Raw genomic sequence first — 19525 nt, 5'->3', positions numbered from 1 at the left:
AATCAACTTAAGTGCTTTTATTATTTTTCTTGTCAAATTATCCCTGTCTCCTCTAGCATCTTTATCTGTTCCATTTATTTAATAGCTGATTGCTGAATGAGCTGGACTTGGCAGGATGAGCAAACAGGAAAAAACTTCATTTTTTCAGATCTTTTTCTGACTGCTAATCCTACAAAATTACTATGTTTGCTTATTCCTCCCCATCCCTAGGTGAAACCTCCGGCAATTCTCATAATTTTGTCCTTTTCTCTATTACATCCTGCCTGGCTGGCCACCGTCTACTTGCTGTGCCCCTTTAGATGGCTTGCTGTTTTTCTTAGTTGGCTCAGGGAAGCTCAGGTCTGTTTTTTGCAATATCTAGTAACCACAGTGGTGTAAATGGTAGAAGGTAAAGTCCTGCCCATTATGGACTGGTACTATAAAAGCAAGCAGAACGCGACCCCTGTTGAGGCATCTGAAGGAAAATTCATGGACCTTTGACTTCCCAGTTTTTTCATAGGTTTACAGTTTCCTTGTTGGTCTCCTGGGGACCAATGAGACCAGGAACACTTAATTACACAGGACCAAAGACAACCTTTCCCTGGGGTAATCCACAGATCCCAGCTGCTAGCTAGTCCCTGGATACAGCACAACTTCCACTGTTACCTTCTAACTCAGAGACTGGTTTCCAGGGCCATATTCAGATCTCAGCATCAGAATAGAAACCATGTCTAACCTTGCACCCCACGTCTTGCAGATGCCAGCATCTATTTGGCTGAGGAGATAATAGATTAAATCTGAGAGTGGAAGAGAAAGGTGCTGAGCTTATGTCACCATCGTCCCAGAATCCACTGCTCCCTGCTGTCCAGCTATGTTAATGGCCAATCCTCAGCCAAGTGGAATTTTTAAGTTGATTTAGTGCCTTTCCAAAGGATAAAACTCACAAGCTCCAGCAGAAACTTCCAAAAATAACATACAAAATCCTCAGTTCTAATTTGAGTCTACTTTGGGCTGAAGTCTGGACACTGATTGTAGTTAGGTTTAGCATTTAATTTAGAAAAGATGGTAGTAAGACACTTTTGGGAACATCTTTTAAGATGTTATGCTTACACTAAGAGCAGGAGAAAGGATGGGACTAAAAAGGGAATTTTAAATGAATGCTTACCATACTCAAGATACTCCACACTGTTGTTTTAATCTTAAAAATAATAATACAGTAAAATAAGGTATTGTTGTCCTCATCTTAAGGCAGGGATACAGAAAAGTGAGACTCACGTAGTTTACATTATTTGCCCAAATTTACTCATAACTGCCCAAACCCAGGGCCTACACCTGTTTCTCTTGTACTGAATATCAGGAAACCCTACCATCATTGCTTGGGCTATTATTAGGTATATTTTCTATTTCTTGTCATTTTTATTGTTAGTGGTTATGAAGAATCTGTGTTTTCTCTTCTGAGCCAGCAGGGTAGTTAGGGAAACTATTTTGCTTTGCAGTGAGCGAGGGAGGAGTGAATATGGGGGTGGGATAGAGGTAGGGGGAGAATGGATAAGAGCAAGCAAGGAGAGCGAGAGGGTCAATCCCTGTTTTCTGGAAAGAAAGAAAGAGGACTTCATGCCTTCGAGTTGCTGCTGCTGCTGCTTCTCCTCCCCAGCCAGTAACAAAAAGAAAGGTAAAGAGCCAGGAAAGCTTGTGCGTTTCCACCCTGCTACTTCCTATATACCTGAACCCACCACCTTATCTTGAACCCTTTTTCTCTTGCTCTTCCCTCATTTACAAAGTCTCCAGTTACCCTATCTTTCCTTCATCTCCGTTTTCTCTCCTTGTCATCTTATTTGAGAGCCAAAATCTGCCTCTACTGTGAAAAGATGCCCAAGAGTAACATTGATGACACGCAATAAAGAAAACCTCCAGTCAGTGGAAACAGAGAAACCTGAACAAGTTTACCTCCTTACCCTCGAAAGTTTCCAAAAGACCTCCAAAACCTTCCTTTAACTGAAATGCTTCTAATTAACCTACTTCTCCTCAAGTACTAACAGTTAAGATTTTTTTTTCAAAGTCCTTAAACTAGTGGATTACCAATGAACTCTTCAAATGCAACTTGTTTCTAAGGTGAATTCCGTCTTTATAGTGTTTGGTTCATGAGAAGTTAATGAGTAGATAAAATAGCAATATAATAATATATTTAAAACTTTTAATCCTTTAAGGATTTGCTACAAAATTATTTAGCTTATTAAAGATAAATTATTCTTTTAAATTATTTAACAATTCAGGAAAAAGTCGAAGTTATAGTTGGTAAAGGCATTATATAGTAAAGAAGTTCCAACGTTTACTAACAAAAAGGTATTTGAAATTTTACAATGTCTTTTAATTGCATGAATTGCTAATGTAATACTGGTTTCCAATGATTATCCAAAATGCTGTTTCGACGATTAATTCCACATGCATCAAGTCATGGTATATTTGTCTTGTTTGATATTCAATTATGGAGCAAGGTTATTGATGTTATTTGGCTTCCAATAGCAAATTTCCAGAGTCAGTCTATGCCATTCTTGGTCCTGAATCTACTTTACTGTAGGAATGCTGATGATTGAGGGATCTAATTGAGATAAGAGAAATTCCTGAACTAGTTCCTCTTGTTGATCATTATTTCCTAATTTTGTCCTCTTACTTACTAAAAATAGTATACCACTGTTGGTTTGTGATTCCAATTTCTATGCTTTGTTTTCTTCTACCATCCACTAGAACATTACCATTTAGACAATAATTTCTTCTGTGATCTTGGAACTTTATTTGCTTCTTGTTACCCAAATTTTGCTGTATAAACAATATTTTATGAGGTGCTTAATTTTTACTTGACAGGTTTAACAAATCATCCAATGGTGTTACATTATTTATTTTATGGACTTTGAGTATATTTTTTGAAGGCTTTGAGCAATATTTGACAGGTGAGGCACTCAATTTGCTCATTGGTTTTACTGTAGAAAACATTTTTTCAAATTTGCCAGTTTTAGCACTCATTTCTTGAATAACAGTTTTATCAAGGAAACCCACAAATTTTTTTGTTAGGCTGGAAAAAGTCTATGAAAAGTTATAGAGTTTATTCCAAGATATGTTTTCAAATGTCTGCTTGCTAGTTTTCTTCCTTAGTTTATCATCTACAACTCTACGGCTTACTTCAAAAGATACTGCTTGTATAGCTTTCTTCTGTGTTGTAGGCAGAGTTCTTTTGGGTTTGGAAGGAGTAATAGATTGACTTCTAGCTGCAGATTTGAGCATTTCACAATTTCTTTCTAAAACAATATTTGATCTTTTATATGGGTAACCATTTCCATTTTCCATAGAATGGGGAGGAAGCCTATTTTTTGTCAAAAGTATCATTTGTACATATCCAGTCTCATGGAAAATTATGGGATTTGTATCATTTTGTTCCTGTGGATTAAAGAAAAGAGTATTCGTCATCAGTCTATTGAGTCAAGAAGGCTATAATTTTTAAAACATGAAAATAAAATGGTAAAGTATTCTAAAAATGACTACATAGAAGTTTTTAATATAAACAATAATGGCATTTAAACATATAAAAAAGATGTCCTTGTATGTGACACACTTCTTTCTCTTGACACTCTGTTGAGATGTTAGGAGTAAAATCTGAACTTTTGGCCTCCTAAAACCCTTTTTGAAATAGAGTGAGATATAAAGAAATGTTTGGTGTTGTCACTGGTAGATATGATAGTTGGTGGGATGGAACATTGTTCTGTCATTTCTTAGGTTTCCATGTCCAGAAACAAGCAGCATACCAAAAAATGGATTGAGTCAAAAATCAAAAGAAATATAACTGATTATAAGCCAAAATTACAGTCTGAGTATCCTAATAAGTTCAGAAAGTGTAAAATTTTCTTTAAAATAATTGTATTCATTACTATACCCCAACATTTAGCACAATACTTAGCCCAATAAAAAGTGCTCAATATATATCTGTGGAATAAAATAGCCAAAGTAATAGAGTGACTTAAAAATAGATTGCTTTTATCACAGTAGTAGCAAAATCTGTATGTATGAGCTACTTACTGAACTCTTTTCCACATTTCCATTATAAGGAAAAAAGATTAACTCCACAGAAACTCATCAAATATGAGTATTACTAGTATTTAGCTTGTAAACTTTAAGTCAATGATTGCTACTTTTCTTTTAGAAATATAATTAATGAAGTAAGAAATTAGGATCATCTAATTGTATATTAGTGTCCTTAGTGTGAAAGGCATATTAATGCATATGATTACTGAAAAAATGACAAAAGATCTAGTTTTGCAGTCCACTGGTGATGCCAGTGTTACCTATTTAGCGATAGTAGTAGAGGTTTGTCAAATTTTTGGTCTGTCTAATCAATACCTTAGGGAATTTTCCACCTTCCGAGTCAATGTACACTTAGGTAGAGGCAAAAACTCGTTTTATCAGCCTCCCTTGAGGTTAGGGCGTAGGTGTGTGACCTAGGCTCTGACACTCAGACGCACCTAAGACAGTCTTCAGTTCAGAAAAAGCAAGCATTTTGAAAAGTAGGCATTGGGAAAACTATTCTAGCGAGGATGGTGGTAGATATATCCAGCTGAAGGGCAGCGTTGGCAAAGATCTTAGAAACAGTGCCCCCCGTCCAGAATCAGAGTTGTAAACTTTTATCTGTGACAACAGCATGGGCCCCAGTAGAGCAATCTGGGGCTGTAACAGGGTTAGTCCTGACTGGAGAGCTTTCAAGCCAGATTGTCTCTCCAGCATCCTAGAGACTCTGAGCTACCAGATGGCCTTTAATAAATGTATTTTCTGGTTGAAATAGTTAAAATAGATTGATAGAAAAGTGAAACATAATCCAGTCATTTAAAAAAATACCATCTTTATATTTCTTTTATAATCAAGAAAATTTGATAAATCGTTCTTTATAAAGAAAAACACAAAATTTTCAGCTGGTGCAGAGGAATCCCCAGATTTGGGGTGGAGGTTCTAAAAAGAACACTAAGAATTTGTGTTGTTGTCACTTCAGAATATGAAGCCAAGAGGTAAGGAGAATTTATCAAAGATTCTGGGCACTGGAATATGACATTCCCACAAGTAGTAATAATACACATTTTTACTGAACAGTAGTAGATGTTTTTATTACCGTGTAAGAAGTTGCTGTCTTTGCTGGACTAACGTCGATTATCTTGGCATTTGGCTTTTTCAGTTCATCCTCAAAGCACAAGGGGAGCAAGCTTTTCTTTCTTACTGAATACTCATTTAATTGATCATTTCTGATGGATTTATTTTCTTTTGTACTAAAATCATTCATCTCTGGAGGAGATTTTATTCTGAAAATGAACACAAGTTCAGCATAAATGTTTATAGGGCTGATTTCAGCTTGTCTGTTCTTGTCTGCCTTTCCCATTCCTCAAAATCATTACTGCTAGAGAACAAATGTATGGACACCAAGGGGGGAAAGTGGGGGCGTGGGGTGGGTGGGATGAATTGGGATTGACATATATACACTAATATGTATAAAATAGATAACTAATAAGAACCTGCTGTATAGCACAGGAAACTCCACTTCACTATACAGTAGAAACTAACACAACATTGTAAAACAGCTATACCCCAATAAAAAAAAAAAATCACTACTGCTAACATCTCCCTCAAACCCTCTGCCATCCTTTCAACCTGACGAGACCATCCTTTCCTGCTTGGTTTGTGGGTGAAAATAGCAAAAGCAGGGGTGGAAGCAAGACAGTAGTATGTGTGCCTCTTTGGTTTTTGAGTGGAGAGGAAGTATATTATGTAGGTTGAGGAGAACAACAAAGGAAGAGAGATATATTTGCCACATCCTTTGTTGATTCTGGGATGAAAGTGCTTTGCAAGGCAGCTTCCTGCCAACACAGGGTGACCCTAGCTTTGTTATCAGGATGAAATGGTGTGGTTAGGCAGAGAGAGGATATAGTTTTCATTCCAGATCTCCCTTGGTCCACATGTGACATGGACACTGAGATTAGGCTTGCCAACAAGCTTGTCATTGCAGGGGTGCAGTGACCCATAGCAAAGGCTTGACATGGGTGAGGTATAAATAGACAGTCTAAGAAGAGATGAAGACATGACAAGAACTAAATGAGTTCTACCATACTAGTGATAATTGAGAGTGGACCCTATCCAGGTTCAGAGAGAATAGACTGTATGTTCATGAAGCACAAATGTCAGTAGCCACAGAACATCTAGGAATGAGGTCAGCAGTACAAGGGCACTGACCAAGATCCCTGGCCAAGTACCTTTTCTTCAATGTCACAAAGTCCAGTGAGCCCCTCACTCATATACTAAGATACCATGGTAGAAAGAAACAGAAGGACTGTGTTAAACCTAAAGAGGCTGTGCATTTTTAGTCCAAACAAAGTTTAAAACACAATGGATTAATATGAATTTTTTTCATTACACAGGGTTTGAGGATCTCAGGAGAAGTATCAGAACTATATAAAAATAAAAAGCTACTGTTTTTTCACATCCATGTTGTAGTGTAATTAAATTTGTATCTACTATAAAAATGCAATTGTATTCTCTCCATTCATTTTTCATTGTCTTCCTCTCCATTTGACTGTGAACTTGCAGCAGATAGAGCATGTGCTCAAGGTCTGAATGTGAGCTTGTGTCACATGTCTATGACCTTGTCTGAATGTGAATGTGACTAGCTGAGCAGTCTTAGAATGGTCATTGGACTGTAGTATGGGCCTAGATGGCCATAATAAGCCAGAATAAATTCATTCTGGTCTACAAGAAAATAAAAGGCAGAACTCTTCTTCTTAGAAACATCTTTGAACAAAATAAAATAAAAAATTTTAAATAAATTACCTTTTATTAACTTAATATTCTAAGTGACCAACCAAATCAAATGATCCCCTAGGTTTTTTTTACAGTTTGAGCTGAAATTATAAAAGATTTTCATAAAAGACACATATATATTATGGCATTTAGAAAATACTTTGCATAAAATATTTTTCAATATAAAATAACATGGAAAGTACTTGGTATTGTGCTTGATCTGTAGTAGCTACTCAGTAAAAACTTCTTAAGTGAACAAGATAGAACTGGAAAAGACTGAGATCAAGGATCTAATGTTTGGCTAACATAAAACTGGTCTTGGGGATTTTTGTTGGAGAAAGGCATCCCCAAATTTGCAAATCTCTCTAAAATGTAAAGTCATTATTAGCCAGTAGGAAGCCTCAGATGGTTAAACACTTGGTATGGAGAGAGGTCAGTTAGCACATGCCAAACAGACTTTGCCACCTGGCATGAATAAAGTGTCCAAGGCGGAACTCTTCCAAATATGCCTGCTGGCCACTCCAGCATTTCTCTACTTTCTTAAACATGTTCCCAGGCACACATGCTGTTGGCAATAAATTCAGTTTTTTTCTTGTCCTCAAGTAGTTTGTATCCTAGTGCAATGTTTCCCAACCTTTTCCACATAATGACAGACATATTAGTTAATAGTCTTTGTTCAGTACACTGAGATAAACACTTGAGAACACTTGTAGCCTGGCTACCATGGGGCCAACTCAGCAGTTTTGAAGGCTGAAGGATCAACATTTCAGCACACCTATAACCCTCTCTGAGCACAAAATTACCACAGTTTATTGGTCAGGAAGCTCTGTTCTAGAGAGAGGAAATAGTCAAAAAACAAACAAACAAACCAACAAAACATATATATAAAATAATTTCAACTACTTGTAAGTATTACAGAAAAATATAAACATGACACTTCATCTAGGGTGGCTATGGGAGACCTCTCTCAGGAGGGGATATTTGAGTTGAAATCTGAGAAAGGGAAGGAGGCAGCCAGGTGAAGAGCTGGGGGAATAGCAAGTGTAAAGGTCTGAGTGTGAAACCAGCTTGGAATGCTCACTGGAAGGCCAGTGTTGCTGGAGTGTAGTGATGAGGACAGTGGAGTAAGATGAGATGAGACAGGTGTCAGGGGCCAAAACATATAAGGGCACATGCAGAACAGCCCACCACTGCTATCAAGGAACATTTCAGAGAAAATGTGACATCTGAGTAGAACTTAAAGGATAATGCGGTAAACAGAGGGTTGCCTACTTAAGAGTCCTTTTTCCCCCTTTTTTGCTAACAGAACCCTGATCCTATTCATTTTTCTCCAAGCAATCCTGTCCTCCAAGGGAGGCTGAGCGCCTTCCTAAATCAAGGGAATGAATCTTGAATAATCTAAGCCTGTGCTTTTCAAAATGTGAGCTACAACCCATCAATTTAGACAATAAATCAATTTAGCATCTCCTGACCAACATTTAAAAAAGTAGAATAGAATAGATTGTATCACATGGATCCTTAGTAACAATTGTTCAAAACACTAAAATACTGCAATCAATTTCAACTAACAGAAAGACAAATAATTAGGGGTCTATGAATCTGAATCTTCTGCTCCACAGATAGATAGATTGATAGATAGATACATATAGATATTGATATAGATATCAATCATTGTGATATAAAAAGTATTTCATACTGTGGGTTGTGTTTAAAGCTGATAATGATTTACTGGTTTTTAGATATGAGTGTATGAAGCTATTCTAGCCAAGGAGACACCAGGGGAGGTCTGCTGGAGGGCTTTGGGGAACATTTTCCTCATTCTTACAAAAGGGTCAAAGAGGGACTTCCCTGGTGGTCCAGTGATAAAGAATCTGCCTCACAATGTAGGGGACGCAGGTTCCATCCCTGGTCAGGGAACTAAGATCCCACATGCCACGGTGCAACTAAGCCCGTGCGCCACAGCTACTGAGCTTGCACACCTCGACTAGAGCCCGTGTGCTGCAAACTACAGAGCCCTTGCGCCCTGGAGCCTGTGCACCACAACTAGAGAGAGAAAACCCGCACGCCACAACTAGAGAGAAGTCTGCGCACCACAAGGAAGAGCCTGCATGCCGCAACGAAAGATCCCACATGCCTCAATGAAGATCCCGCGTTCCAACTAAGATCCCACGCAGCCAAAAATAATAAATAAAATAAATCTTTAAAAGAAAAAAAGGGTCAAAGAGCTTTTCTCCTTTTCAGTGGGTGCTGTTACCAGTTATCTTGAATAGTGGTCACCATCTTGTACAGCAAGGCTAGGAGGACAAGCTAGCTGCTGAGACAGTAGAGGCAAGTTGAGGAAAGATGGAGAAGCTGGATATTTGATGGCATCGTTAAACCCCTGAATTAACCTGGAGCTACCTTACTGATGGACTTCTTGTTATTTGAGATTATAAATATCTTTTTTGTCTAAATCATATTTAGTTTTCTTTTAATTGCAGCTAAAAGTGTCCCAACTATTCAAGATGAATAGGAATCTATCAGAAGAAGTATGTTCTGAGCATAAAGAACAGAGTGGGTCAATCACACAGTAGTTGGAACAGACTGTTTGTTGTGATTAGACTCAGTATAAGCAAAGGACAGAATAGACGACTGGAAAGATATTATATGCCATACTAAGGAAACTAAGCTTTACCATTTTTGTTATAGAGTCTTCAGATGTTATTAAGTAGTGAAATAATGTGGTAATATGATTAGATACTGATATTCCTTGGCTAAAGATTTTCTTAATGACTATATCTTAAAGTTAGATGCAGTTAATTTTCAGTTATTTCAATATAAATACACAATGTGTATACCTGTAAATAGAGTCTTTTTCATTCTTATAAGCATTAGACTGAATGCTGGGTACAGGAGAAAAGATTGTAGAACCCAATGTTCTTCTATATTGTTGTTGTCTATGCTGTGAATACAGTTCATGGAAGGGCTGAGCATGTTCCGCCTAAACATAAAGAAAAGGGGAAACTATCTTAGAAATTATTTTTTCCATGTCTATATTGATAAACAATTTATACTTGATTATTCCTATTTGGAATAGCTAATTATGATAACTAACAGCTGACTAGATCTTTGAATAATTTCAAATATAATGCTTATTTAATCCTCAAAAAAAAAAGCCCTATGAAATAGATGTTATTACCACTTCATAGATAAGGAAACAAATCTACAGAAATTAAAAAATTTGCCTATGCTCACACTTTTTACTAACTTTTATTTTCTTTGTCTCTAAAACTTAGCCATTATTTTCATATAAAATGTATTTCTCCAAATGCAGGGAAAGTCTAAAGTTTAAATACTGAGAAAAAAGCCCTCTTGGTTTAAACAGAAACTTTACTGTCTCATACACAGAGCAGGTACAGCAGAATAGTTCTGAGTAAAGGGGGAGAAACTGTAAAAAAGTGAGCCAGCTTTACCTAGTGTCTCAGATTGTCTCTGTATATTTCTATTTAAATATAATTATTTAGATACCCAAAACAAACATGCATATATAAGTATAAACTGCGTAACTTGTGACTGTCCATCAACCAACCAAACAAATGTTTGTTTAGTACCTACAATTTTTTTTCACCCTAGGCACAGAATATATTTCATTCTGGATAATATGAGATAAAAATTTTAAATATGACAAAAATCCAGGCCATAAAGAATTCACATTCTAAATATATATGATTAGCATGCATGAATCATTGGCAAATAATGTAATAAGATAATATCACTAAGAACCAAACCAATCAATACAATCTATAAATGAGGAGGAGTTTAGAAGAGAGGGCTGGAATAGACAGGAAACATTTCATCAGTGAGGAAGAACTTAATGCTGGGATTTGGAGATAAGGACATATCAGGAGAGGCCAACAACATACATCCAGGGTATTCATAAGACAGTCAACAGCATATTCAAAGCCAGGTGGGGCAGGGGAGCATTTATCATTTGTTGTGTATAAAGGGTAAGTTTCAATAGTCAAGAAGGATGGTTGTGAGAGGGATAGACTATCGATGTCTTCAAAGTCAAACAGATAAACTTTAACGTAAAGAAAAATGGCCAAAATTGACTTGAGAAGAAGTAGAAAATTTGAGCATACCAATAATTCTTAAAAGAAATGTAAAGAAGTTTCAAATAACTACCTTTAAAAAAGTAACCCAGCCCAAATAGATTTATACATAGGTTCTTTCAAATTTTTATGCAACAAATAATTCTTATGCAATATAATATCAGTTAAATTAAAAAATAAATAACAACAAAGACTTTTCAGTTCTTTTTATAGCTGACATAGTCTTGACACCAAAGTCTGAAAAGATAATGCACCAGAAGAAGCCTATGACTTCACATATGACTTCAGGAGATTTCACAAGTTCAAAATAAAATACTACTCAACACTATACTAATGGAACAATTTGTAATGGCTAAACAAAATTATCAAGAAATTAAAAGCTCCTAATAGTTCTAAGTTATTATAATTTGTCTCCCAATAGATCAAAGGAGAAAAATAATGTAATTATTTTAATAGCTGTAATATTTAAAATACATTTGATAAATTCAGTAACCATCATTGATAAGAACTGTAATAAAACTAGAGAGAATACTTTCTTAATATGATAAAGAATATCTTAGCAAAATTTAAAAAATTATACCCATATAAAACCAATAACTAATATTATGGTTAATGACAATACGCTACTGTGTGGCATGACAAGAGTGACACCTATCATCACTATTATTTATAGATGTTTAGGAAATATTGAGCAATGCAGTAGGAAGATAATGGAAGTAGTAGAAACTCTGGAGAATTCTTATTCAGTATGGCTGAGTAAGCCTCTATCAGAGCCACCCTCTCTCAGATAAAAACTATAAACTCTAGACAAAATACTCTAGAAAATACACACACATACACACACACACAAATTGCCTGAAGGTCCTGGAGAATGAACAAAAGCAGGTGACAAAGAAAAAGCATTGAAACTTGGAATTACTGACTTGCGTAGCGTGAAGTTTCTATTTTTATGGCTTTTAGTTTGAAGGCAGGCCAAAGTATAGGACATCTAAAACTCTGATAGAAAACTTAAGTTCTTTCTGGCCAGAAGAACCAGAGGAAAAAGTTCAGGCTGACCAAAACTTCTGGGAAATGAGAAGGGAATGATAGAAAGAAGAGTGCCAAAGATGATAGCCCCATCTTTAATGTATAAACCCTGTCCAAGTCTCTTGCTGACCCATGAACGATGCACGTTTAGGGAAAACTGCAAGCAGCCCAGCTAATGATATAACAACTGAACTGAAATTTGAGCTGCTGCTATAGGGACAGAGTATATTTTGAGCCCAACCAAGTTAGCTGACTGCTAAAACAGTAACATCATTATTCTTTGTAGGAATATAACAGACTCTGGAGTCTCCACATTATAACAGTTGTGGTGTCCAGGATAAATCCAACTTAACAAACAAAGACCAGGAAAATGAAACCTAGTCTCAACAGAGAAGGCAATCAATCAAAACCAACCTTGAAATGACCCAGATGTTGGAATTATCAGATTTTATGGCAGCTATTATAATGATGCTCAATGAAAAAAGTAAAATATGTTCACAGTGAATGAAGAAAAAGGAAATCTTAGAGAAATAGAAACTATTTTTAAAAATGGAAATTCTAGAACTGAAAATATATAATACCTGAAATAAAAAAAGCTCACTGGTTGACTTTAAAACAGAATGGAGACATCAGAGCAAAGAGTCAGGGAACTTTAATACAGACCAATAGAAGTTACCCAATATGAAAAAAGAGAGGAGAAATTTTTTTTTTAGAGGGATTCAGAGACATATGTGTCCCTGTGAGAAAACAATAATGAAAAGTCTGAGCCTGCTCACCTACCCTGTGATCTCAGGCCACAAGTCTCTGGACAGGAGGCTGGCTGCTATAGGAACTCAATAAATACTTGCTGAACTCAAAAAAGAAAAAAAGAAAAGTCTGATATATGTGTAACAAGAGTCCCAGAAGGAGAGGAAAGGTAGAATGGGGTAGAAAAATATTTAAATAAATAGTGGTCAGATGAAATATGATCTTGATTTGATGAAAGACATAAATTTATAAATTCCAGAAGCTTTATGAACCCTAAGCAGGATAATGAGAAAAACACCATGCTTAAGCACATAATCAAACAGCTGAAAACCAAATATGAGGAAAACATCTTTAAGCAGCCAGAGAAAAATAAGTTATACACACAGGGGAACAATTCAAAACACCCCTGACTTCTCATCAGAAACTATGGCGGTCAGAACTGTGAAGGCCAGTAGATACTGGAACATCATCAATATGCTGAAAGAAAAAAAAATTATCAGCCAAAATTTTGTGTCAAGCAAAAATTTCCTTCAGAATATCCTTAAGACACTTTCAGGTAAAAGAAAACAGAGAATTTGTTGCCAGCAGACCTTCACTATAAAATATACTTAAGGGAGTTCTTCAGGCTAAAGGGAAATGATAACAGATGGAAATATATCTTCAGGAAGTACTGAAGAGCATCAGATCTGGTTGTATTTGGTTGTTTTTTTACTCTGTTACTTTCTTTAAAACATATAGGAGTGTTGAAAGCAAAACTTATGGTATTGTCCTATGGGGTTTATAGTAATACATGAAAACTATATTATGAAAGACAGGGTTTGTAAATGGATTTATACAATTTAAAGGCTTCTAAATCTTTATGTGAAATAGTACAATTTTACTCTAAGTAGGCTTTGAAAAGTTGATGATGTATATTTTAATCCCTAAAGATACCACTAAAAAATCCAAACACAAAGAGGTACAGCTAAAAGTCAATAAATTAAAACAAAATGTTAAAAAATATTCAAATTATCCAAAAGAAGACAGGAAAAGAAGAACAGAGGAACAAAAAAATGGAGAGACAAACAACCCCCCCAATATTAGTCTTAAATTCATTCATGTCAAAAATTACATTAAATATTAATGGACTAAACATTCCAATTAAAAGAAATTCTCAGAATGGGAAAAAAGCAAGACCCAGTTATATGCTGTTTATAAGAAATGTACTTTAAATGTAAGTTAAAAGTAAATTGTTGGAAAAATATATACTGTGTAAACAGGATGCATATGGTGGCTTTATTAGTATCAGACAAAATAGACTTCAAGACACAGTATTTGCAGAGATAAAGATGATCAATTCATCAGTAAGACATAAAATTCATAAATATGTATGTACCTGATAACAGAGTTGTAAAATACACGAAGCAAATTGACAGAATAAAATGGAGAACAGGCAACTTTATAATAATAGAGGTTTTAACACCCATCTCTCTGCAACTGGTAGAATGACTAGCTAAACACTCACTAAAGATACAGATGATCTGAACAAAACTATCACCTTAACCTAACTTATAGGTATAGTTACATATTTATACATCTATAACATATAGATATATTCATATGTTTATAAATATATACTTATAGAACACACCCTATAACTGCCAAATACACATTCTATCCAAGTGCACATAATACTTTCAATAAAACAAACCATATGTTGAATCTTAAAACAAGTCTCAATAAGTTTAGAAAGATTGAAATCCTACAGAATATGTTCTCTAACCACAATGAAAATTAGAAATCAATAAAGTAAGATATCTAGAAAGACTCCAAATATTTGGAACTTCTACAACACACTTCTGCAGGATTCATGTTTTAAGGAAGAAATCATATAAGAAATTAGATAATTTTTCAAACTGAATGACAGTGTAAATATAACATATTAAAATTAATGGAATTTTAGTTAATGGCACCATAATTTTTCCAGTTCTCTGAAAAAGAAATTTGGGGATTACTATTCTAAGCACCATATCCAGTCACTTAAAAAATTCTGTCAAGTTTAACTACCTAATTTCTTTTTTTTTTTTGCCTTAAAAATGTTTTTTTATTGAGGTAACATTGGTTTATAACATTATATATGTTTCATGTGTAGAGCATATATTTCTACTTCTGTATACCTTACAGTGTGCTCACCACCAAAAATTTAGTTTCCATACATTACCATACAGTTTCTTTTTTTTTTTAAATAAATTTTTATTTATTTATTTTTGGCTGTGTTGGGTCTTCGTTGCTGCACGTGGGCTTTCTCTAGTTGCAGTGAGAGGGGGCTACTCTTCATTGAGGTGCACAGGCTTCTCATTGTGGTGGCTTCTCTTGTTGCAGAGCACAGGCTCTAGGAGTGCAGGCTTCAGTAGTTGTGGCACGAGGGCTCAGTAGTTGTGGCTCATGGGCTTAGTTGCTCCGCGGCATGTGAGATCTTCCCAGACCAGGGCTCAAACCCGTGTCTCCTACCTTGGCAGGTGGATTCTTAACCACTGCGCCACCAGGGAAGCCCCACCATATAGTTTCTAACTACTTTATTTCTCTCCAATCAGTGCCCTCCACTACATTCCCATTGCTACTACTTTGGTTCAGTGCCTCAACATCTCTTACCTTGTCGATTTATGGAAAAGATATAGCAACAGATGATACATTTGTCTAAGAATTATTTTGGTAAAAGTCAAACAAAAACTCATTGAATGAGCAAGGCCTTTCAGGAGTCAGTGTGAATGTAGATGAGGGGAACTGATAAAGGTGTTAGTAGTTTTAAAGGGGAGGGGGCTTTCTGAGTCAGTGTGATGGACCATGCTGTTTACAGCCATATCTTATTGAGAGCCCTTTACAATTGTGGCAAAGGAGTAAAAAAAAGAATCAACCTATAATAGAAAGTGAACAGGTAGGGGTGTGTGTGCGCATGTGTGTCAGAGAGAGAGAGAGAGAGAAAGAGAGAGGTGTTAGCACATGGGAGAGTTCAAACAGATTTCTGAAAGACATAAAGTTAACTGAAGCTAGTAGCATAGTAGTGGGGGGGTCACTAAAAAAAATTGTTATCTTTCTATCTTTTGGCTTAAAGTTGGCTTAAAGTTGGCAGATATTGAAGACGGGAATGAGAACAAGAGTTGTAAAAGAGACACGTTAACTGAAATTCTGTTATGAAATTTCTGAGCCAGTTGCCAATTCCCCCATCTCCTAGTTACCCTATTCCACATAGAGAGTTACAGGAAATTAATCCCAGGCTAAAATAAGTGGCTTTCTCTTAATAAACTTCTGCTAGTATGGGTTTTGGCTCCCCAAAGTAAAGCTCTTCACATGTTAGCATCTGGGAGGAAGGCTACCAGGCAAACTGCCTACTCTCTGCCTTCTGATCCTAAAGTAAAGCTAGCTGGTTGAGAACTCTACCATATACACAGAACAGTTAGTGTTCAATTCTGGAGAGAGACTCATTTATAAAATTAATGGCAGTTTCATGGAAAAATTAACTCATATCTTTATTTTTAAATATGAACAAATGAAGATTTACCAGATATGATAAAAATCAGCAACTTCAATGGTACATATGATGATAAAGAAAAAGGACAGAACAAAAAGAATACCAGAAGAAACAGATAATTCAAGAAACAGAAAATAACTTAAGAAAATATGAACTCTCCTCAGAAAAATTAGAGAACAAATGTTAATAGGATTCTATGAAAATTAAAAAAAAAACATAACCAAGAACAATAAAGAAATTTTGGAAATTTAAAATATGATTACTGAACAAAAATGCAATAAAAAGACCAGAAGAAAGAGTTAAGGAAACATTCCATAATACAGGGAAAATTTTCAAAGAGACAAAAATAGAGAAAAGTGATGTAGAGAATCAATCCAAGATGTCTAATATTTGGCCATTAGAGAACAGAAAAAATAGTGGAAAGGAAAATGGAAAAGAAGTAATGGAGGGGGCTTCCCTGGTGGCGCAGTGGTTGAGAGTCTGCCTGCCAATGCAGGGGACACGAGTTCGAGCCCTGGTCTGGGAAGATCCAACATGCCGTGGAGCGACTAGGCCCGTGAGCCACAATTGCTGAGCCTGCGCGTCTGGAGCCTGTGCTCTGCAACAAGGGAGGCCGCGACAGTGAGAGGCCCGCGCACCGCGATGAAGAGTGGCCCCCACTTGCTACAACTAGAGAAAGCCCTCGCACAGAAACGAAGACCCAACACAGCCATAAATAAATATATAAATAAATAAAAGAAGTAATGGAAAGACATTTTTTAGACCTGAATAAAGCACACTTAGGCATAACCTCAAGACATTTCAAAACAACATTGATAAAGAGAAGATCCTAAAGTTTTCCAGAGAAAAAAATATCACTTACAAAAGACCTGGAACTTTTCATTAGCAACTTTGAATGGTATAGGACAGTGGGGCATTGTCTCTAAAGTTTAGAGAAAAAAAGATTTTCTACTCAGCCAAATTATTAGTCAAGTATATGGGGAAAATAAATACACTCTCAGACATTCATGTACCATTTCTAGGGAAGTTTCTTGAAGATGTACTCTAGGAAAGTAAAGATTAAATCCAAGCAGAAATAAGGCATGGGATATTAGAATCTGGAAACTAAACCAGGAGTGGGATGACCCAGTGACAACTGCAGAGCAGGCTTAAAAGCAGTGAGTCAAATGTAGAGCAAGAAGTCTCTGGGCTCCATGAACAATTCCTCCAAGAAGACGGGAATGGATTCCACTAAACAGAATGAGAAAGGAAACTTAATCATATTCACATATTGGAGGCGGCATATCTTAGGGGTAAAGAGCATGAATTACATTGCTGGGTTCTTCCTGGCACTGTTACTTATAATTTGATTTCAGCCAAGTTCCTTATTTTCTTTGTGCCTCTTTTTTCTCATCTATAAAATAGGAATAATAATAGTACTTATTTCACTGGGTTCTTGAAGGTGTAAATCATACATGTATACATATACTTCATATAAATGAATATATTGTACATCTATTATATATTATATATATATCTTTGAATATATGGGTATATATATGCATTTGAACAGTGCTTGGCACACTCAAGTACTACATAGATGTTTGCTATTATTATCATTCACCGCAAGAAAAAAGAAAGGCAACTAGGAACTCCAGAAAAAGTACACAAGACAGTCAAGATCTAAATATAAGGGAAATTAATATATGGCATTATTTTTTAGTAACTGATAGAGAATAAGAAAAGAGAGCCTATTGTTTTTATACTGTATCCATTGAGAAGAAACATAGTCCTAGCACACTACTTTGTTCTACAATAAACAATTATTTACAAAAATGTAATAATATAAATGCTGTTTATAGCGTTTTTAGTTTTAGAATTAATCTATAGACAAAACATAAAGGCTTAATCAGAGTTGCAAAGTGAGTATAATCATTGACTTCAAAAATGTAAAAATAAAGATATACTTGACCTAGGGAAGAAGATGTGGAGGAAAGGCTAAAACTGCTAAGATCTTTCATCTTATGTAAAGAGGAATCAGGAGTTAGTGATTAAAGTTGATAGGAAAGAAAAAAGTATTTAGATATATTATTTCAAGTTAAAACAGAAGAAGCAGAAAAGTAACTATCAAAGATACAGAAGAGGAAAGAGGGAGAGAGGTGAGATGTAGTGTAAATAAACTAATTCAAATCTTTGCTTTTGATTATGCAGTAGATAATGCTTAAATTAAAAAAATTAAATAAAAAAATAAAAAATTAGCAGTAGAAGCTCATTCTTTAGAATTATAGAGTTAATCATAAGAGGAATTGAAACCCCAAAAGGTTAAACATGGTTGCTTCTGAAAAGAGGAAATTAGAACAGGAAGAATGGGTGCAAGGGCTTTGTGTTCTTATTAGCCTTTCTGTATAATTTAATTTAAAAAGGCATATGTATATTTTAATTTGTTTTTTAAAAATTAAAATGTTTTATATAAGATGTTAGTAAATTTATTATGATGAGTAATCATGATGATGTTACAATATATTTATATTTCTTGGGAGATTTTTATTAAACACAAACCTATATAAAACATGTAGATGAGGATAAAACTAATAAGCCAGACAGTGTATTTTGTCAATATTTTTAAAAAGTATAAAAGGTATAAATATGCAATAAAATGATAACATGTTATTAATTATGGTGCAAAGTATGTATTTCTTCATGTTTCATTCTCCAAATTAGCAATAAACAGGGTTAATAATAAGTAAATTAAGTGAGAGAGTGGCATGGACTTACAAATACTACCAAATGTAAAATAGATAGCTAGTGGGAAGCAGCCACATAGCACAGGGAGATCAGCTTGGTGCTTTGTGATCACCTAGAGGGGTGGGGTAGGGAGGGTGGGAGGGAGACGCAAGAGGGAGGAGATATGGGGATATATGTATATGTATAGCTGATTCACTTTGTTCTAAAGCAGAAACTAACACACCATTGTAAAACAATTATACTCCAATAAAGATGTTAAAAAAAAAAAAAAGAAAGAGCCTGCTGAGAAGAGGGGAAGGAGGTCCAGCACTTCAGCTGCCATCTTGCCACAGAGTGGAAAGCCAAGGCAGGAAACCATTGTTGAGAGATGGAGACTGAGCCATTATGGCATCATATCAGCCCCTGGATCCAGCTGTGCCTGAAGCTAGACAGCCCTGGACATTTCATGTACATGAGCCAATGAATTCCCTTTTGTGTTTAAAAAATAAATAAATTAATTAAATAATAATAACAATAATAAGTAAATTAACACCTAAGAGACTCTCTTAAATGATTTCCCTTTGCTGATTCTCTGTATTAATTTCTCTCTCTAGTCTCCTAGATAAAACCTCCTGAATAATATCCA

The 19525-nt window shown here is 35.5% G+C and overlaps 1 protein-coding gene across 1 annotated transcript in view; it reads right to left on the bottom strand.

Moving 5' to 3' along the window:
- Positions 1 to 2823: 2823 nt before the first annotated feature.
- C3H1orf141 (chromosome 3 C1orf141 homolog) overlaps positions 2824 to 19525 on the bottom strand; it is a 44924-nt gene continuing 28222 nt past the window's right edge. Inside the window, 3 exon segments of the mRNA XM_061183949.1 lie at positions 2824 to 3411; positions 5129 to 5282; positions 9642 to 9784. Coding sequence (XP_061039932.1) covers positions 2824 to 3411; positions 5129 to 5282; positions 9642 to 9784 — 885 coding nt within the window.

The sequence above is a fragment of the Eubalaena glacialis genome, chromosome 3 (assembly GCF_028564815.1).
Source record: "Eubalaena glacialis isolate mEubGla1 chromosome 3, mEubGla1.1.hap2.+ XY, whole genome shotgun sequence".
NCBI classification, from domain to species: domain Eukaryota; kingdom Metazoa; phylum Chordata; class Mammalia; order Artiodactyla; family Balaenidae; genus Eubalaena; species Eubalaena glacialis.
This window is presented reverse-complemented; position numbering and strand designations above follow the sequence as displayed.